Source organism: Thermomyces dupontii (genome assembly GCF_041956625.1).
Source record: "Thermomyces dupontii strain NRRL 2155 unplaced genomic scaffold VTN31scaffold_5, whole genome shotgun sequence".
In the NCBI taxonomy this organism is placed as follows: Eukaryota; Fungi; Ascomycota; class Eurotiomycetes; order Eurotiales; family Trichocomaceae; genus Thermomyces; species Thermomyces dupontii.
In genome coordinates, this window is record NW_027192311.1 from 1,169,648 (window position 1) to 1,189,657 (window position 20,010).

The following is a 20,010-nucleotide window of genomic DNA, read 5'->3' on the forward strand; positions in this document are numbered from 1 at the left end:
AAGACGCCTTGAATATATACTCGTAGACTGGTCACATTATGGATTTTTTTTCTTTTTTTCTTTTTTCTTTTCTTTTCGTTCCTCTGGGCCCCGGTGCCATGGGGTCCCTCGCTGTGCTGGGGGCTCCAAATGGAGACGAACTGGGACAAATGGGTCCTGTCGGTATTTTTTACTTGTTGTTTGAGTGAATCCTGCTGCTTTGGGCGTATCGGTACATGAAACGTCGTACGACTTTGGGGTTCAACGGAGCTCGGGCCAGCGAGAAAGCTTGACAGCTAAGCTAGGCTAGGCTCTAGCCCTAAAGTTCTAACCCACCGATTCTTCAAAGTCTTTTTTTTTTTTTTTTTTTTCTATGCGTTGCCACTGCCAAGTTGCCACTGCGACTCTATCGTCCTCTTAGTCTTTCGCGGTACTTTACTTTGTCCAGCCCAGGATCGATTCTCAGTAGGTAATATTTAGGTTACTCCAGCTGGCAGCCAGTACATACAGTATGCCAGGATTCTGCATGCAACCTACAATGCACATCCTAAAAAACAATGCTTAACCTAAAAGGCCTCAGCTCGTCCATCCGGGCCGATTCCCCCGCTCAATGCGGACTGCAGATACATACATACATACGGAGTACTGTACAGTATGACCGTCCCTGGATCTGGACAGCCAACCGCAGACTCGGGGTCTCATCGGGGTGTCATCGGATCAACTTAGGGCTGGGGCTCGGGTTTCAGAAGCGGGAGAGCCAATCAAACCTGATTCTTGGCCTCTCCGGTGAAGGCAGGAAGTTCCGCCTGCGGAAAAGACGAGTTCGGAGGAAACGCAGCCAACCGACGGAATCGGACGCGGAATCATTTATTTTGAATGCAGCCAGAGTTAATCCATCTCTCCGCCGGACTCACGTGAGCTCAGGAACAGGTCGGGAACCCGTTCACAGGATTCCATTCCAGAACAACTGCATCGGGCAGGTCCCACGTGTCTCACCCATTCCTTCTCCATTTACTGACGAGTCAGGTACATTAATAACTCTTGATACATACAGATACAAGTACCTCGGCGATTCTTTGTTTGTCCACAAATTTTACTCCGTACTGCCGGCATTTGTGCCTGACTGCCTGTGGGCGGCCGGCCGATCGCACGTTGCAAAGGCACGGAGATTGGACCAATCAGAGGATTTCCCGCTGCCCGCCAATAGCCCGCTGGCCAAATTAACTTTGTTAGAAATGTTACCGTATCAGGAGGACCATGGACGGATCGCCATCTGGATGCGTCCATGTTCTTTTTCGATTCCTTTGTGGCTCCAATCATGCCCATGTTCCTCGAGTACGGAGTATACGTACAATATTTCCAGAATCTCCGGGTCCCGCTGTGGCGGTGGTTTGCAAAGAAGTAACTACTGCTTTGGGTTAGTGCGGATCATCAGGGACTTCGGCCAAGCCCGCTAGCCTGTTATGGTTAGCCTTGATTTGGCCCAAGAAACTTCGCTGATCGCTTATCAGTCACAGTGGCTGGCGTTTGGAACTTTCCATAGTTACTTTGACAGTTGACAGTTTCACACTGGGACCATCCGATCATGCAATGTTGTGTTAGTTAGGTTCTTGTTCTCCGTTGTTGGTTTCTACCATGGAATTTGCCAGTGATTCGACACTGAGACGGATTGGTCCTGTACAAACCAGTAATCGGCCGATGGAGTGGTCCTGTCAACCGTTGAACCGGCACGAGGTGATGCACTTGGAGAACCTGTGGCCAGTGCTTCCACCGTCGATCGAATTCGATCATGGTTTTTGCAATCGATTCCTTTTGATCCGACTGCGTAAACGTCTATCAAACATCGTTGAATATCATAAAGACCATCCGTTCCAATCCCTCCAGTCCCGCTAGTGGGAGCCGCGTTTTTTTTTTTTTTTTTCGTTTGATACACTGAGCACAATTCATCCACCGGACGCTGAGCCGGTAGTCAGACTCGAGTCGTCCCGTAGCCTGCTGGTCGTTGTTGAGGAACAGCCTTGTGGATTGAAAGGGCCATCGGGATAACTGCAGACTGGATAGCACGGGTTTATTGGCTCGCAAAACCGGCCGTTTCCTCAGGTGAATCTCTCCAACGCGGCCAGCACGTTCTCCAGCCGTGTCCCAGTGGCCTTTGATTGTTGCCCTGTCCGAATAGATTCTTCTCCTTTTGAACACCAAGGACAGATCGATACGCACCTCCTGGTTTCGGTCATTGTCTTTTAGGTCCAGGACTTCGTCAGGAAGGGAAACGACAATATCATGATGTTCCTGAGAGGCCGTTTCGGACTGAAGAGAACTCTGTTGAAAACACCCATGTTATGGTACATACGCAAAAGCAGACAAGTGGTGAACCTGACTACTTAGATCGACTTGCCCACTTGCTTCGACATCATGGTGGTACTCATGCTTACGAAGTGACAAAGAGCACAGTCATCAATCATCAAGTCAAAGCCAGGCTGTAATTAGTCCATAAACTGGATTGAGAAGCTGAGAGCATGATTTGCGGGGCCAATCCGGTTTGAACTATGACTTTTGCTTTTGGGCGTTCGTCGACGGCGGCACAATGTACGGCAGATGAGCGACGGTTCTCAACGATTCCGCAATGTACAGGAGGGTACCTCCCAAAGGCAAGATTCATGCAATTCAGCCTACCATGAGAGATTAACGTCGACAGAAAAGCAACCCCCCTAACGCCATAGATATCAATACCCAATCTACCATTCCCAACCCTCATCGCATCCCCGTTCAATCATCCATCCCAACATGAATCTCCCGGTGGGCGAATGGCCGCTCCAGCGGGATACCGGCTTTTCGCTGCGACCGAGGCTTGGGTCGCGCCAAGGTGTATCTGCAAGTTTTAGTCAGGAATCATCATCATGATCGGCAATGTATTGGGTGGAATGATAGGAGAGACGTACTTGGCAAAAGCCCGTGACAGCGCCTTCTTGCAGCTGACTTTCTGGCTGCCGATGAACGAATCCACGGTGACCGCAATCGCGCGGTCAATGTCCTGTGCCGAGCAGTACTCTGACAGTCGCATCTTGCAGAAAGCCTCGGCAATGCGCATGATCGACTCCAGGTGACGGACCTGCCAACACCAGTGAGGATTAGCGTTCCTTGGTAATCATCCGAGGGGTCCGCACGTACCGTAATCGGATAGGCACCCGTGGTGTTCGCCTCGCGTCTCATGTCGGCAAAGAGCCGGGCAATCTTGTCCTGGTCGATCTGATAGAGCTTCGGGTGGCACCGCTCCCGCGCGTACAAAATGTATTTGCGGAGAAGTTCCTGGGGAATCTCGCCTTCTTTCTCCTCCGCCGCCTTGCGCTCCATCTCCGCCCGCGCCTCCTCCTCCTCCGGGGTCAGCGGCAGACGCTCGCCTTGCTCGTTGATGCGATAGCCCTCCTCGTCGATCAGGTTGCCGTCCTTGTCGATCAACCGGCCCTGGGCATCGCGTTGCGGGCGGCCCGGGTTCGCGCGGTGGTGAGATTCCACGACGAACTTGGCCAGCCGTTCATCCTCACTGGGCTGCACGGTGTCGCGGATCACGCAGAGGATGTCGAACCGAGACAGAATCGGCTCCGTCAGCTGCACGTTGTCCGAGAATGACAGCGTGCTGTTGTAACGGCCGCCGATGGGGTTGGCTGCCGCGATCACGGCACACCGCGCTTGCAGCGTCGTGACGATGCCGGCCTTGGAAATGGAAATGGTCTGCTGCTCCATGGCTTCGTGGATCGACGTGCGGTCTTGATCATTCATCTTGTCGAATTCGTCAATCAGGCACGTGCCCCGGTCCGCAAGCACAAGCGCACCACCCTCCAGCGTCCACTCGCTGGTCAAGGGGTCCCGCCGCACGCTGGCAGTCAGACCGACCGCGCTGGCACCCTGTCCGGTCGCAAAAACAGCACGATGTGCCGTCTTCTCGACGTATTTCAGGAATTGCGACTTGGCCGTGCCGGGATCGCCAAGAAGAAGGACGTTGATGTCGCCACGAATGGCCATTTTACCCTGCGCTTCCTTGCGCACACCGCCAAACAGCGACAATGCAATCGCCGTCTTGACGTCTTCGTGTCCATAGATGCTCGGGGCAATTGAGCGGATGATTTTGTCAACAATGTCCGGGTCCCGGGAGAGAGCTCGGATCTTGCGTTCATCTTCCTCCGTCAGATGGAAACCAGCCATCTGATCATGCGCTTTGACGATATGGTTCGCCTCGATGATCGTGGCAAAGACAGGGAAACCGTTCTTATTGTTGAGGTGCGCGTCGTAGCTGTTTCGATAAATGCCAGTGACCTCGATCTCGTCGCCGGGCTTGGCGCTGTCGATGAGATCGGCAAGCAGGATCACCTCGCGTTGCCGTGGCAGTCGTCCAGCTGGCACCGAACCAGGGGACTCCTGCAGGGTCAGTTTCTGGTAGTTCCGGTACACGGTCTTCTCCGAGTTCATGGTAAAAGGCCCGCGGGAGGTGCAGCTCTGGCAATAAGAGATCTTCACTTCTGCCGACGCCTCTTGCTGGAACGGACCGAGGGTGACACCGCACTTGTTGCATGTAAACATCACGTACTTCAGCTGCGGGAACACTCCCGTGCGCCGTGTGACCACGCCGCTCACGCGCACGAGACAGTTGAGATGGGACTGGCGCAGCTCTCTGAGCGAGTAGCAAAGGGGTAGATCGGTGATGCGTACGTGAATCTCGTTGTGGATATCCGCGTACTGGGGATAATGGAAGAGAGTGACTTCCAGCGCAGCCTGGTCAAAGATTTTCAGCACCTCTGTGGGCTCGTTCGCGACAAAGTACCCTAGGACCGCTCGGGCGGCAACCAGATGGGCGTAGGACACTTCGAGAGACGCCGAATTGACCTCACCGAGCGTCTTCACCCGATTGCCGTAAACCGACTGACCCGACTCGTCAATATATTCGGTTAAGAAAGCCTTGAACTCGCGGCTGATGCTTCGCATGACCGCTGGCTGTTGAATCCACTCGGTCAAGTTGGCGGCCTTGGGGTCCGCCAGCTCCTCAAGGGTGAGTTCTTCCTCCATGATATCGTCGTGCATGTCCATATCATCCCGGTCTTCATCATAGTGGTGTCGCTTGCGTCGGACCTGTCGTGAGAGGTCCATATCGGCGTCTTCGTCATCGTCTTGCAAGAACGCCGCCGGCATACGCTGGCGCCGCGCCAGTGCGCGATCTCGTTTGTTCAAGCGAGCTTCGAGCTCGCGACGGGCACCGATGTCGAGACCTTCCGCGTCCACATCATCGTCCACAATGTAATTCCCGCGGTATTGCTCATTCCCGACGGGGCGGTAATCTCGTTCGAAGTTCTCCGCGAACAGATCGATGCCGTCTTCATCTTCGGCCATTTCGTCGAGGTCATCGATATCAGCAGGGAATTCCTCTTCCTCACGGTCCGGATCATCTTCAAAAGGCATCACCGGCGGGGAGGACGGTGGCGCTGGCGATATGTCAGCACCAGATATCAGGTCATGAACGAATCAACAGCACGTACGACTTGATGGAGGAGCAACGGATGAAGACTCATCTTCTGGCTCTCTCTCTCTCTTCCGGCGATTTGAGCCGCCTACGGCACCTACACCGCGGTTGGCGGCAGAGGGGTTGGGTCGCAATGGGGTGCTGGAGAAGTTACATTACTCAGTCTCTTTCAAGGTAGCCGCTATGGGAATACGTACCTCATGGTGTCTCGATGATTTCAGAGAATTTACTCAGCTGTTCATCGAGGTGCAATGGGAAGATCCTAGAAAACGTGAGGACGGCCGTGTTGGCGACGACCACGTTTCTTGAGACGCGTGCGAGACGCGACTCGCGCGTCGCGGTTAGGACCCAATTAAACCTGATATGGAAAGTCACGTGATTAGAAATATGCACCTGGAATGTCTGTCGTCTGCTGCCGGCCAATATCGTTCAACAGTATAATCGAGGCACGCCATTCGAATGCTCGAATCAATTCCAGCAGTGCTCCATGCCTATGGTCAGATCTTCGAGACTCCGCAAACCGCGAGAGCTGTGTTTAATATTGCCATATCGGGTATAGTGGCACACGACGCCATCCAACTCCGCGTATCAATCATCTCGCGGTTCATCCGCCCATTGTTAGTATATACAGGGAACTGTTGGATATGATGGAATCGTCGCAAGCCTCTTCGAGCGCGGGCGACGCGCAGTTGAAATCGCATCGCGAGGGTCCGCAACGAAGAGAAAGCGCCGCATCAGAGGACTCGCAGACGGCGAAGGAGTAAGCCCCAAACTGCGCCGCGCATCTCCAAGACGAACCATATATTGATCGTGAATAATAGCTTTATCGAATCCCAACTGCGATTGGAAGCAGATGCCCGTGAAGCTTTGCCATATGTATGTTTTCCGGAGGTTCCGGAGGACCTGTTCATCAACAAGGTGCTGATCGGCCTCCTTAGTCTTTTGACTCGTGCACGCAACCCCTGGGCCCCCTGCGACAGACGCTCTTCTCCTGCTTGACGTGCAACCCTCCCCCGGATAACGAGAATGAACCCTACAATGCAGCTGCTGTATGCTACTCTTGCTCGATCTCGTGCCATGGTGAACACACGCTCGTGGAGCTCTTCAGCAAGCGGAATTTTGTCTGTGACTGCGGTACGACGCGTTTCCCCGCGACCTCGCCGTGCACACTCCGTGTAGACCCCGCGAATGGCACCAAGGGAGTTCATTCGCAGAAACCTGCAGAAGGCAATGCGTACAATCATAATTTCCGCAATCGATTTTGCGGGTGCAACGAGGAGTACGACCCTAACAAGGAGAAGGGAACCATGTTCCAGTGTCTCGGTCTGGGAACTGCGGAGACTGGAGGTTGTGGAGAGGACTGGTGGCATCCAGAGTGTCTTGTTGGCCTTCCTCGTGGATGGCACAAAGCCACGGCGTCGAATAACGGGGAGGACAGGAGAATCGCCAAATCGGAAGAAAATGATGACGATGAAGAGCCTCCTCTGCCTCCTGGCTTCCCCGAAGAAGATGACTTTGAGACGTTTATTTGCTACAAATGCTTGGAATCGGCTCCATGGTTGAAGCGATATGCTGGGACTAAGGGATTCCTTCCTCCCGTTTACAAGGACGGCGGCCTTAAGAGAGTTGAGGCCGCCGACGGCTCCAAAGACACCGCTGAAGAAGCATCTGCTTCGTCATTGAAGCGTAAAAACCGCGACGAGGACAACGAAGAAGAAACTCACAACGTCAAGCGAACCAAGGGCAAAGACACGATTGACTCGGGTACTGTTTCCGAAGAAACTCGCCCCGACAAACCGCCGAGCTCCAAGCACGCGTCTCTCCCAAGAGAAGAGCCATCGGGCACATTCTCGCTATTCTTGAAGGAGGACTTCCGGGACCATCTATGCCACTGCCTGGATTGCTTCCCGCGCCTAGCGCCCCACCCACAGCTCCGCGAGGAAGAAGAGGTGTACGAGCCGCCGCTGTCGGAGGGCGGCGACGGCAACGAGGCCAACGGCGGCGGCAGCCACGGCACGGGCAGCCTGTACGAGCGCGGCGAGGCGGCGCTCAGCACCATCGATCGCGTACGCGCCATCGAGGGTGTCATGGCGTACAACCACCTGCGCGATAAAGTCAAGGAGTTCCTCAAACCGTTCGCCGAGAGCGGCCGAACGGTCAGCGCGGAGGATGTCAAGGCGTATTTCGAAAAGCTCCGCGGGGATAACCTTGCGGGTGCGGCGCGGGCGAGGGAGAGTGTTGCGCAGGCTGGTTCCGGCTCCGATGGCGAGGGAGGTGATCATCGTCGGGAGCAGAGTGGTACGTACTCCCTAGTACACAACACGCATGGGATCTTCTCTCTTACTTACTGACTTGCTGGATAAGGCTATTGATGCTTGATGATTGGATGACTTTGGACTGTATTCTTCTGGCTATATGATGATGAAACGGAACGGAATACTTTCTTTAAGGGTAAACTCTTGGGAATAATTGATCGGTTATGGTTGTCATTATTGTTCCTCTTCACTTGGACTTGATGAAAGATTGTTCAATGGAACCCGGGGTGTGGGCACAGGTGTTCAGTCTCTCGTACTCTGGTCAGAAGATTGACAACCTTTGTTAAGGGCTCCAAGTATCGCTATTGGGGTTCTCGATGATCCTGCACCGTTCGATTCATGAAATTATATCAATGCAGACAGAACAAATGCCACCATATAGTTATCCATAATGCATGAAACTCCGTGAACGCCACGAGAGGGTAGAAATTCCATCCAGCGCCAAAGTCTAATCCTTAGCTAACCCTTTCCATCCACCCAGAGAGAACAAGAATCCCGAACGCCGAGCTAGAGAAGCAAACACGGAAAGAGAAGAGACCGCCTCACTCTTTCATACGCTTGGACGCTCTCGCAACAAGCGCATCCTCGGGTAAGCCACTGCGCTTTGTGCCCGGTAAGCTGCCGGTCCGCATATCGTTGTCCTCCTGACTGACGCGACGATGCGGGTACTTCCCCTCGTAGCCCGCGAAGCAGTTCGCGCTGATCGGGGGCCCGTTGGTGAAGTACGGGTGCTGCAGTGCCTCCGCGGCGGTGATGCGCTTAGTGGGGTCGTATTCGAGCAGTCGCGACAGCAGGTCGAAGCCTTCGCGTCCGGGTGTACCAACGGGGGAGTTGGCGGAGTAGCCGTTGTTTTTCAGGCAGCTATGATACCATGCCTCGAGATTGGAGGGCTTGTTGTAGCCCATGGCCAGGGACTGCAGGTTTTGATACTCCGGCATGGACACCAGTCCGGGCCAGGTCTCCTTGCGTGGCATGCCGAGGATCTCGATGATCTTCATCATTTGATTGCGCTGGAAGGGTACTGTCTTCTTGCAGTCCATCTTGGCCTCCTCGCCTTTAAAGATCGGTCGCAGCGATAGTAGCTCGGCGAAGATACATCCGAGAGCCCAGAGGTCCACAGCAGGCGTGTAGTGGCGACTACCGAGGAGTAGCTCTGGAGCCCGATACCAGATTGTCACTACGACTCTGTCGCCCAAAAAGAGCGAGTTCAGCGGTTTGTAGAAGAGACGCGCGAGACCCAGATCGCCGATTCGGATGGCGCCTTTGGAGGTGACTAAAATATTGGCCGGTTTCAGATCCCGATGAAGCACCCAGTTTCTGTGCAGGTAGAGCAATCCGTTCAGCAGTTGGAACAGGATGGACCGCACCATGTTGGCTGGAATCGGATGTCGCTGCGGCTGTGTATGGTGATGGATGATCTGCAGCAGGTCGTGCTCGGTGTATTCGAAGACCATGAAGATGCACTTGTCTTCCAGAATGATCTCCTCCAGACCGATGATATTCGGATGATTCAGCTCCGAACAAAGAGCCATTTCACGTATTGCCGACTGAGACAGACCGGTGTATTGGATTAACTCGCCTTCCTTGTCGGGCTTGAATCTGTTCGACGATTAGCATGGACCTTTGCACCAGGTACACCAGTCAACCGACTTCTTGATGGCGAATTCGCGAGGCTCGCCATGTTTGCTGACGGCCTTGTACACCCGGCCATAGGTACCACTGCTGATGAAGCCCACGATGCGATACTTATCTCGGATCCGAACTTTCGTGGTGTAGCCGGTTCTCGATCTCTTTTGGTCGCTGGGTTCTGAGATGAGTCAGTGACCGGTCCACAGATCAAAGTCGAGACAGTCGGGAAATCCAAAGGACGCTCAAGGATCGACGAGGTCGGCCGCTTCACATGCATGCACGTAATGCGATAGAAGGGAGATTACCACGAAAGTAGGAGTTCTCAAAAGAGTTGAGAAAGGGGTAATAGTCTCTCCGGAACATGGTCGGGGATCCAAGCCTCACTCGATTCACGGAAAAGAAAGAGTGAGAAAAAGATTGAGAGGGAAGAAAAAAAAATAAAAGAAGAAAAATAGATAGACAGGCAATCAAGGCAGGCTCCAAACAGCAGACATGTCGACCAAGGGCATCGGGGAAATCAAATGATCAGCTTATTTACCATCACAAGTGGCCTGAACACTCCGCTTGAGGTTCGCATTGGACGACGTGGCTGGACGAATAGAAGAAGCAGTCAATGGGCCGGCGGATGATGGCGGATTTGTCAAGCTCATGAGATCAGAATCGATCAAGCTGTTCGGCAGGTCTGACACAGTAGTCTGGTTCCGACGGCAAAAAAGACCGCTGGTGGGTGGTGCCGTGCCAGCAGCGGCGGAGCAGAGCGCGAGTGGACCACGGAAGACTGGTCTGCCGGGCTCGTTTTGGAGGAGCTGGGAGCAACAGTGGGAACGGACGGGGAGGGAGACGGGTAATTAACTAACTAGTTCGCCCGCGGAAATAATAAGTATGTAGCTTACAGCTCGAGTTGCTGCTCTGGCTATGTACCTTGTGCTGGAAGCTGCAGCGTTGTTTGCAGCCTGAGGCGATTGTATTCGTCATGCGCAATGCACTCGATGGATTAGTAAGCGTTACTTGGGAGTTTTTGTAACCTAAACCAGCAGTGAGTCCAGTTAACTATTGGCTTGGTAACCTGGGCGCGCTCCCCTTTTCAGCCATCTCCAATTGTCACGACTCGGGTCAAGGACTCAAGGCAGTCATTCGGATCGGGATCCCTTGAATCGACGCATTATTTCCGCACGCTCATAACCCCTACTTGACCAGCTCGTACGTTCGCTCAGCCGGCAGCTATGGCCGCGAAGACCCAGGTCACCTCGTACCTAGTTTTCCTCGTCTTCGTCGCGACCCTGGGACCCCTGCAGTTCGGCTACCATCTAGTATGCATCTTATCTCATCGCTAAATTCATACGATGTTCCCACGATAGATTGGTTGCTGATCAACGGCCCGGTGTAGGCTGAATTGAACACCCCCCAGGCCGTGCTCACCTGCGACCAGGCCACCGTCACCGTTTCTTCAAAGGGCTTGCCGCAATGCATCCCCATGAATCCAACCCAGTTTGGCCTGGTATCATCTTCCTACACACTTGGGGGTTTTGTAGGCGCTTTAATAGCTGGGCCAGTAGCGACTAAATCAGGCCGATTGCCCGCCCTGCGAGGTACAACGGTCTTCTTCATTCTGGGATCTGCCATTGAGGCAGTGTCCTCCAATATTCCTCTCCTCGTCATCGGACGATTTCTGAGCGGCATTGGCGCAGGGGCATCCATCGTGGTTGGCCCCATCTTTATATCTGAAGTCGCACCCCCGGCCTCGCGTGGCTTCTTCGGCGCCTTTACGCAGGTCATGACGAACGTGGGCATTCTACTGGCAAGTCTTCTGGGCTACTTCCTCAGCCGTGGCAGTCTGTGGAGAGTCATCCTTGCCGTGGGTGCGGCCCTGGGCCTGACGAAGCTCCTTGGTCTGCTGGTCGTGCCGGAAACGCCAACCTGGCTGGCCGAGCATGAGCGCACGGCCCAGGCCCGCAAAGTCCTCCAGCGCATCCGTGGGCGAGACGCTGATATCGAGGCGGAAGTGAAGGCATGGAGTGCCTTTGCAAACAGTGAGGCGGCAGAAGAACGACAGTCTCTGTTGTCGCCGCCGCCGCAGAATGCCCCCGCGCGCAGTCCTCCAGTGACCATCTTCAACGTCATCACAGACCCCAAGAACCGCGCTGCCGTCTATGCAGTGGTGGTGGTCATGATTTCTCAGCAATTTACTGGCATCAACAGCATCATCATGTACAGCGTCTCCCTGCTTCAGGACACTTTCCCGACGGGTGCGCCGCTGCTGGCCATCTTGATCTCTGTGTTGAACCTCGTGGTCACGGCGGCATGCTCCCCCCTGCCGGATCGCATTGGGCGCAAGACCTGTCTGCTGCTCAGTATCACGGGCATGGGCCTTGCGTCCATGCTTCTTGCTCTGGGCATCTCTGTCAACCAAAAGGCCCTCTCGGCGGTGGCCAGTCTGTCATTTGTGGCCAGCTTCGCCGTCGGCCTCGGCCCGGTGCCGTTCATCCTGGCATCGGAGCTGGTGGGCCCCGAGGCTGTGGGAGCAACGCAGAGCTGGGCACTCGCTGCCAATTGGGTTTCCACCTTCATCGTCGCGCAATTCTTCCCCATGCTCAATATGTGGCTGGGAGGGCATGGACGGATCTACTGGATCTTTGCTGCTCTGGCCGCGCTCTTTGGCAGCTTGATTGCGTGGTTTGTACCGGAGACCAAGGGCAAAGCCAATGCGGATGCTGTCTGGGGGCGGGAACGGAATCTGCATCGCGATTGAGCCTATTATTGCGGCGGAGGCACAATTGTCATTTCGATGATCTCAATTTGCACACATACTGATTTCTAGGTTTCCTAATCGTTCCCTCTGACCAGAGAGAGTCAGCATATGATCCAAGCCGACTCTCTTTCCCCAGGATTCGTCATCAGGGGCCATCTTCATCCAATTCCGAGGCCGCCGGAGCATCCCATAGGGCCAAACCCTGGCCCATCGACGACGATCGATCCTCGATCGATTCGATCCGCTTCGGAACAGGGCGGGCTCTGACGTGGACTTGTGGGGGTTTGTGTCCAGATTTGGTTTAGCGGGTCTTGGCATTTGCTTGTCCCAATCAGGCTAGTTGTGGCGCGGTTTCTCCGATTTACCCGCCTGCATGCCAATCTTGGAAGAATGCGGGGCTCAGCAGCAACTGTGCCACGCAGCCACCGTGCTGCCTGAGGCCCCTGAGCCACTCGCACCGCCAGACCGTTGGTGCCACAATATGTCATTAGGTAATCCGCAGTGATCCTCAACACCTGTTGGCCAGATAGAAAGGTTAGCATTTCACTCTGCATTTTAAACCTATCCATCGTGTGTGTGCTCGTACTGTACCTTTTCCACCCCGCAGTCTCTCTGCCACCGCAATGTCCAATCCATTGTAGACCGAATCCTCAATCTGGAGGGCTCCCTGGTCCCCGTTCGCCTGCGCCAAACCTCATTTGCTCTGGTGCACAGTAGCTCAGCGAGAAGTTCCGCTTTGTGTCGCGGTCCTCGTACACAGACCAAGCCAGATGTGACCCCATACCGACTCGCTCGAACTATATGAGTCCGAATATCCCGTACTCCGTATATAACTCGTCCATAAATCCCCACAGCTGATGCAGAGCAGCAGTGGGCTTACGTTTAGGGTACATTTAAATTTATCGTGAGAGCCTCCCAGCAGCATTGCGGCCGTTGCATGATTCGATTCTGAGTCCAATTCTTCTCCCCGGTGTGGTCGGCCTGCAGCTCGTGTTGCCGTGGCGGAGCTCATCGGCACCAACTCAATCCATTGTTGAGGGAGTGCTTTTGAGTCACAGCACGGCGTTGGTGTTCAACAGCCCGACAGCGGTGACAGTTCCTGTGCCCCGCATTCAAGCGCCCTGACCGCTGCCGCCATGGTCCGTCTCTCCTTGACGCAACGCTTCTCCAGCTACAGGAGCTCGACACCCTCGCAGCAAAGTAGAGCCACCAGCCCAATGAGATCGCCAACAGACGGATCGTCCAGCTTGATCCTCAAGGTCACCGTGATCAAGGTGCGTATGCTCTTTCTGTTGGTGCCGATCGCGATCCCGGGACAGTCGCAAACTGACGGGATGCTTTTTCCGCTTGGCTAGGGTAGGAACTTGGCCCCAAAGGATCGAGGAGGAACCAGTGATCCGGTGAGTCGGCCCCGTCCATCGGCCTTGGGATCGCCGGAGTCAATGCTGACGGATGCCCAGTACCTGGTGGTGACCCTCGGAGATGCCCGACAGTCAACGCCCACCATCAGCAAAACCCTCAATCCCGACTGGAACGTGACCTTCGACCTTCCCGTGCACGGAGTGCCCCTGCTAGAATGCGTCTGCTGGGACCGCGACCGCTTCAAGAGGGATTATATGGGGGAGTTTGACGTCGCACTCGAGGAGATCTTCGCGGACGGACAGATCCAGCAGCAAGTGCGTGCCCAGTAAACCCTTGAGTCGCCTGCCATGCTGTTGACGCAATTCTTCAGCCTAAATGGTACACCCTCGAGTCCAAACGAAGGACGGGTAAAAAGAAGGACGATGAAGTATCCGGGGAGATCCTTCTCCAGTTCGCCCTGGCCGATCCGAATAATCCGACCGCGTCGCCGGCGGATATCCTCCACAAGTTCCACGCAGCTATCAATGCGGATGGCGCGGACGGGGATGGAGACGAGGACGCGGACGACCTCGTGTCTGGATTTGGGAATGAGCAGGATGAGCCCAGCAACTCCAACGAGGCGGAGACCACGGACGAAACGGACGATGCTGCAGGGTCCGAAAGGCGAGAAAAGCGCAGACGCCGTCTGCGCCTCCGGCGGTTGAAGCGTAAGTCGATCGCAGCTCGTGCATACGAGTTCTCTGGTGCATCCAGTGGAGTGGAAGGTCTCGTATTCATGGAGATCTCAAAGATCACTGACCTTCCACCCGAAAAGAACGGTAAGAATGGCCGCGTTGGCAGAAGTACGAGAAAGCCCTTTCCGCTGATCTTCACGTCCAGTAACTCGCACGTCTTTTGATATGGACCCCTTTGTGGTGACATCGCTTGGCCGTAAAACATTCCGGACCCGGGTCATCCGCCATAACCTAAACCCGGTGTTCGACGAGAAAATGGTCTTCCAAGTGATGAAGCACGAACAAAACTACACTATCAGCTTTACCGTAGTCGACCACGACAAGTTGTCGGGCAACGATCTGGTTGCGACTGCTGAATTCCCACTCCAGACGCTTATCGCTGCTGCACCGGAGGCCGACCCGGAGACGGAGCTGTACAGGCTGCCGGAGCCTTCTCTCGTTGGCCGAACGCCGAATCCAGTTAAACCCCGGTTTCGACTGCCCATCTCACGGTCCTCGTCGGGAACCAATCTCTCGAAAAGCTCTAAGCAGGCCTTGGTGTCCAGGGGCTCCAGCGCGAGTCTCTCCACGAATACTCCGGGGGACCAATCTCCGACTCTCACCCCTCCGAGCAGCGTCCCTGCGGAGCAGAGTTCGTCCACCCTCACGGTGCCCTCGGGGCCCCCGACACCCAAAATAGAAGAGCCCGACAGCCCAGGGCAAGAAGATGACGATCTCCGAACCTACGTAATACCTCTTACGCTGGAGAAAAAGGAGCGCTGGGAAGATAAACATTCCCCGGAACTCTTCATCCGCGCAAAGTACATGCCCTACCGGGCTCTCCGGCAGCAGTTTTGGCGCGTGATGCTCAAGCAGTACGATGCCGACGATAGCGGCCGGATCAGTAAAGTCGAGCTGACCACCATGCTCGATACGCTGGGCTCGACGCTCAAGGAGTCCACTGTCGACTCCTTCTTCAAGCGTTTCGCGTCGGAGAACCAGTCTAGCGATACGGTCGACCTCACCTTCGATCAAACGATCATATGTTTGGAGGAAACTCTCCAAGAGATCCAGAAGAAGCGCGTTGAGAATGCTAGCTCGTCAGGCTATGGGACGAGTAAACTGTCGTCAACCGACGAAGAGAGTCCGGACCTCTCCAGTAGCCTCTCAGAAACGGACGACATTCCCCAGATCAATGCCGACTCTCGGCGAACGGATATCCCGACGCTTCCCGACACCGAGCAGCCGGCATCCAGCGAGACGGATCTTGTTCCCGACGATCTCGCCGACGATCGCGGTGAGGAACACGTCATTGAGATCGGTGAATGTCCGCTCTGCCACCAGCCTCGGCTCAGCAAGCGCTCGGATGCCGATATCATCACGCACCTAGCCACATGTGCCAGTCAGGATTGGCGACAAGTGGACAGCCTTGTAATGGGAGGATTTGTGACCTCCAGCCAGGCCCAGCGGAAGTGGTACAGCAAAGTCATCACCAAGATCTCGTACGGAGGGTATCGGCTCGGCGCCAACTCGGCCAACATCCTGGTCCAGGACCGCATCACTGGACAGATCAATGAAGAAAGGATGAGCGTCTACGTTCGTCTGGGAATTCGCCTGCTTTACAAGGGGCTGAAGAGCCGCGAGATGGAAAAGAAGAGGAGTAAGAGAAACTAGAATCCAAGCCACACAGTTTATGTGCTGACAGAACGCGGTGCAGTTCGGAAAATGCTCAAGTCGCTGAGCATCAAGCAGGGCAAGAAATATGATGACCCGGCATCTGCGAGTCAAATTGAAAGCTTTATCAACTTCCATCGCCTCGACATGTCCGAGGTTTTGCTTCCGATAGAGAGCTTCAAGACATTCAACGAGTTCTTCTATCGTGAGCTGAAGCCCGGATCACGGCCCTGCTCAGCTCCGGACAATCCGAAGATCGCCGTTTCGCCGGCGGACTGCCGGTGCGTCGTGTTTGACCGCATCGACGATGCCACCCGCATCTGGGTGAAGGGACGGGAATTCTCCATCGAGAGGCTGCTCGGGAACGCGTACCCGGAGGATGTGCCACGATACAAGAATGGCTCTCTGGGGATTTTCCGGCTCGCTCCCCAGGACTACCACCGTTTCCATATCCCTGTCGATGGCGTCCTAGGGACTCCCAAGACCATCGAAGGAGAATACTACACGGTGAACCCGATGGCCATTCGCTCCGCATTGGATGTCTACGGAGAAAACGTCCGCGTCCTGATACCCATCGAGTCGGTGGCTCATGGGCGGGTGATGGTCATTTGCGTGGGTGCCATGATGGTCGGCAGCTCCGTGATTACTCGCCAGGCCGGCGAGAAGGTGACGCGTGCCGAGGAGTTGGGGTATTTCAAATTCGGTGGCAGCACCGTTTTGCTCCTCTTCGAACCGGGCAAGATCGTTTTCGACAGTGATCTGGTCGAAAATTCGAACATTGCGCTTGAAACATTGGTACGTTCATCATTCAATATCGATCGTACGTTTCTGTTCTTTTTCTAATCTTTGGTCCCTTTCAGATTCGCGTTGGTATGTCCATCGGACACACCCCCGATGTTCCGCAGTTCCAGCCGGACATTCGGCCCAAGAAAAATGTGACTCTGGAGGAGAAGCAAGAGGCCAAGCGCAGGATAGCTGGCAGTCTTGCCCCGCCGCGGGAATAGGCGGCTCCTCCGTCTCCATCGTACATGATTGTGAATAGATCTAGAGGGGCAGAAAGTAGATCGGAGTGTGCATGCAGAGCAGATGTGGCCGTTTTGCATTGGTGATATTGCCAATGGGTTATGTTATGACTTGAATACTATCAGTATGGTCTAACAGATCTCGGTAAAACATTTGTGAATGCCAATGGACTCTTTTATCAAGTTTCTCAACACAGCAGTTCACGTTCTCGTCAGTAGTCAGTACGGATGACTCGGAGCTGACCATAATCGGCGGTCGGAAATACATGTATTTTGAATTTCCTCAAACAGACTAGCGTGTTCCGCGTGCCACGACCAACCAAAACAACAACGGGGGGCGTCAGGGTTCAGAGGGCGACTCTGCCAACCCAACCGCGCGACAGCGATTCAATTTCCTGTTGTCGACCGACGCGCCGCCCTTACGATTCGCGCCGATTTTTCTGTATCATCGCGGGCGGACAGTTTGCGCTTAGAGTTCCCTGGAGCGTTTGATTGCTTGGCGGTCAGCGGTGTGGACGATCGATCGCGCGATCACTCGACTCACCCGAAAAACAACTTTCAAAAGCGTCGGCCGAGTGAAAGGAAAGGAACAGGTCCGACAGAAGGGCAGACACTGACGATCAATTCCTCACGAATGGTTGGAACGGTCTCTTGACAGGGGAAGTTTTTCTTTTTTTGTTTGCTGGATGCGACGCATGCCGACGGCTACTAACACCACACGGGGCGGGATTCGCGCGGAAAGAACGAGAACGAGTTAATCTGGAGGTACCCTTGGTTCCTTTTTCGTGGAGGGCTTGATGGTGCCGTCGCCGGGTTGAGTTGAGGCCTTTGTTTTTTCTGAGCGCCGCGCAGCACACGTCATAGAGGTTTCGCGGTTCGAAATCAAAAACAAAAAAAAAAGGCGGGAATCACGTCAACACATCTGACATGACCATCGCGGTCCTCACCACGACTTCTACGATCAAGACGACAACCCGACGGGAGCCGCTGAAGCCGATTAATATGGCCACGTCGCAAGCGCGCGCTCCACCGTCATCATCAGCGTCTAATCCGGCGGGGAAGGGGCGCGCGACGACGCGCCCGGGTGCGCGCACGGCTGCAGCGCACGAGAGTGCCGCTGAGAGAGTTGCGGCGGGAGATAAGAAACGGAAAGCTAGTAAGTTGGACTGCGTTTTTTTCTAAACCGTGGAAGAAGGGTGTGCTGATCGAGTATGTTCGGTTGTAGCTTACGATGAAGACGTTGAGGGATTTCAATTTTCGCGAGCGACAACAAAAAAGGCAAAGCCGAGTGAACCCGACCAAACAGAAAATGGCTTGGATAAGCCCGTTCAGCAATCTCCGAGAAGAGGGCGGCCACCAAAGGCCAAACCCAGCAAGCCGCCCAACGATCAGCCGACGGAGAATACAAATCTCAATGGGACAGCAAATCCAAAACCCGCCCGCGGGAGACCACCGAAGCGCACATCTTTAGATTTCGATGCGCAGTCGGAACAACAATCGCGGACATCACGAAAACGAATCGAGGAGCCCACACCCGTCGGCAAGACGAGTAAGAAGGGACGTCCAGCCAAGCCTAAACAGGTAGATGAGACGACATTTCAGTCGCCGGAGCCCACGGCTGGGACAGCCAAGGTTCCCTTGCCGGTGGCGGATACACCTGTTATACGACGGAATAAGGAAATGAGAGAGGAGCGAGGGGGCAAGGGTCAAAGGCGAAGTAGTCTGGGAATGAGAGGGCGCCGGGCAAGCTCCTTGATTGATTCGGGGGCGTCGAATGGCAAGTTGTCTCATATGGGTCTTGACCGATCGTTGCTAACGGCTCGGATGCAGCGCTACCTCACAAGGAGGTCAGGACATCGGACTTTTACAAGCACATCGAGAGTGACCTCCCTGAGCCGCGGCGCATGAAACAGCTGTTGACATGGTGTGCGACACGAGCCATGGGAGAGAAACCAACGGGCGCGCGATCGGAGGATGACAACGCGCGATTAGCAGGTAGGTTCCGCCCCGATGTTCAATGAGAACCGTGTAATGCTGACACTGTCTAGCTCGCGTGATTCAGGAGGAACTGCTACAGGACTTCTCCAATAAACCGGAGCTGTACAACTGGTTCTCCCGCGAGGACCAAGCGCCTCCAGCCGTGGTGGTCAAGCAGCCGAATCCAAAGAACATCCAAAATGCGGAGAAAATCAAGGAGTTGGAAGAGCATATCAAACGGTAAGGCAAGAGCAAAGTACGTTGCAGAGGATGATTGCTAATGCATTGGCGCAGATTGCAAGCCGAGCGACAAGCCTTGACCGCACTATTGCGGGCACCATCGATACCAGCATATAGCACAGCACCATCCGGAGAACAACGGAGTCGTGACCCTCCTTCGCTCTCGGCCGTCGACTCATCAATATTGGACCCTACACAACAATCACTCCTAACCCGTCTTGGATACGCAACTCCTCGAATAGAATCCGACCGCAAAACCGCCCAACAACCACCATCTCGAGCGCAAATATCGCCCGCGGATGTGTCCTCCCGCCTCTCACGCATCACTACCTCCCTGGCACCGACATTAGACACTTTTGCCTCCTCCCTCCACGACATCGATGTGTATCGCTCAACCGCCGACAGCCTTTCCTCTCGTATCCTGCGCATATGCGCCGAGCGGCTCGAAGAACGCGACTCGTTACCCCCGCCGCCAATCGCAGGGGAGGACAGCAGCAGCGCAGGAGGAGACAAAGACCGAGACCGCGACCGTGGTGGGCAAGCAGCGCGAACACTGCCCCTTCGACCACACCGGAACGAGGACATTGGCGTTGTCCTAGGCGCGCTGAGCCGTCTCGAACGGAGATGAAACCGGCAGAAACTTAAGACCATGATGTACAGCGTTGGGTGTTTTGTGTGTTTGTTGTTTTTTTTTTTTTTTTTCTGCTTATGCCATGTTGCTGCCATGTGATACCAAAGGGCGTTGTGATCGCCATTGTCTTGATTATTCACTTGCGTCGTTCTGGATGGAATGGGGATTCGTGTTCGGTGTTTGTTTCTTTTTGCATTAGGAATGAGATGA

At 54.7% G+C, this 20,010-nt stretch overlaps 8 protein-coding genes across 8 annotated transcripts; 5 read left to right on the top strand and 3 right to left on the bottom strand.

The window, feature by feature from the left end:
• Nucleotides 1–536: 536 nt before the first annotated feature.
• On the top strand, nucleotides 537–1,436 carry VTN31DRAFT_5705 (uncharacterized protein; the record flags this gene model as incomplete). Its single annotated transcript, XM_069406234.1, has 1 exon — nucleotides 537–1,436. One exon carries the CDS (start codon nucleotides 537–539, stop codon nucleotides 1,434–1,436), a length of 900 nt encoding a protein of 299 aa, XP_069259862.1.
• A 1,309-nt stretch (nucleotides 1,437–2,745) lies between these two features.
• VTN31DRAFT_5706 (uncharacterized protein) lies at nucleotides 2,746–5,690 on the bottom strand (the record flags this gene model as incomplete). Its single annotated transcript, XM_069406235.1, has 5 exons — nucleotides 2,746–2,848; nucleotides 2,919–3,088; nucleotides 3,148–5,450; nucleotides 5,505–5,629; nucleotides 5,686–5,690. 5 exons carry the CDS (start codon nucleotides 5,688–5,690, stop codon nucleotides 2,746–2,748), a joined length of 2,706 nt encoding a protein of 901 aa, XP_069259863.1.
• A 445-nt stretch (nucleotides 5,691–6,135) lies between these two features.
• VTN31DRAFT_5707 (uncharacterized protein) lies at nucleotides 6,136–7,860 on the top strand (the record flags this gene model as incomplete). The annotated part of the gene is made up of 4 exons (XM_069406236.1): nucleotides 6,136–6,248; nucleotides 6,310–6,364; nucleotides 6,427–7,786; nucleotides 7,853–7,860. 4 exons carry the CDS (start codon nucleotides 6,136–6,138, stop codon nucleotides 7,858–7,860), a joined length of 1,536 nt encoding a protein of 511 aa, XP_069259864.1.
• Nucleotides 7,861–8,345: 485 nt separating this feature from the next.
• Nucleotides 8,346–10,082, bottom strand: VTN31DRAFT_5708 (uncharacterized protein; the record flags this gene model as incomplete). The annotated part of the gene is made up of 3 exons (XM_069406237.1): nucleotides 8,346–9,402; nucleotides 9,454–9,610; nucleotides 9,971–10,082. 3 exons carry the CDS (start codon nucleotides 10,080–10,082, stop codon nucleotides 8,346–8,348), a joined length of 1,326 nt encoding a protein of 441 aa, XP_069259865.1.
• Nucleotides 10,083–10,655: 573 nt separating this feature from the next.
• VTN31DRAFT_5709 (uncharacterized protein) lies at nucleotides 10,656–12,181 on the top strand (the record flags this gene model as incomplete). Its single annotated transcript, XM_069406238.1, has 2 exons — nucleotides 10,656–10,742; nucleotides 10,820–12,181. 2 exons carry the CDS (start codon nucleotides 10,656–10,658, stop codon nucleotides 12,179–12,181), a joined length of 1,449 nt encoding a protein of 482 aa, XP_069259866.1.
• A 158-nt stretch (nucleotides 12,182–12,339) lies between these two features.
• Nucleotides 12,340–12,817, bottom strand: VTN31DRAFT_5710 (uncharacterized protein; the record flags this gene model as incomplete). Its single annotated transcript, XM_069406240.1, has 2 exons — nucleotides 12,340–12,696; nucleotides 12,773–12,817. 2 exons carry the CDS (start codon nucleotides 12,815–12,817, stop codon nucleotides 12,340–12,342), a joined length of 402 nt encoding a protein of 133 aa, XP_069259867.1.
• A 581-nt stretch (nucleotides 12,818–13,398) lies between these two features.
• On the top strand, nucleotides 13,399–16,934 carry VTN31DRAFT_5711 (uncharacterized protein; the record flags this gene model as incomplete). The annotated part of the gene is made up of 7 exons (XM_069406241.1): nucleotides 13,399–13,455; nucleotides 13,537–13,581; nucleotides 13,642–13,857; nucleotides 13,914–14,361; nucleotides 14,423–15,916; nucleotides 15,974–16,725; nucleotides 16,791–16,934. 7 exons carry the CDS (start codon nucleotides 13,399–13,401, stop codon nucleotides 16,932–16,934), a joined length of 3,156 nt encoding a protein of 1,051 aa, XP_069259868.1.
• A 945-nt stretch (nucleotides 16,935–17,879) lies between these two features.
• VTN31DRAFT_5712 (uncharacterized protein) lies at nucleotides 17,880–19,797 on the top strand (the record flags this gene model as incomplete). The annotated part of the gene is made up of 5 exons (XM_069406242.1): nucleotides 17,880–18,108; nucleotides 18,178–18,729; nucleotides 18,783–18,947; nucleotides 19,001–19,169; nucleotides 19,224–19,797. The coding sequence occupies 5 exons, from the start codon at nucleotides 17,880–17,882 to the stop codon at nucleotides 19,795–19,797; spliced, it is 1,689 nt and encodes a 562-aa protein (XP_069259869.1).
• Between the last annotated feature and the right edge of the window lie 213 nt (nucleotides 19,798–20,010).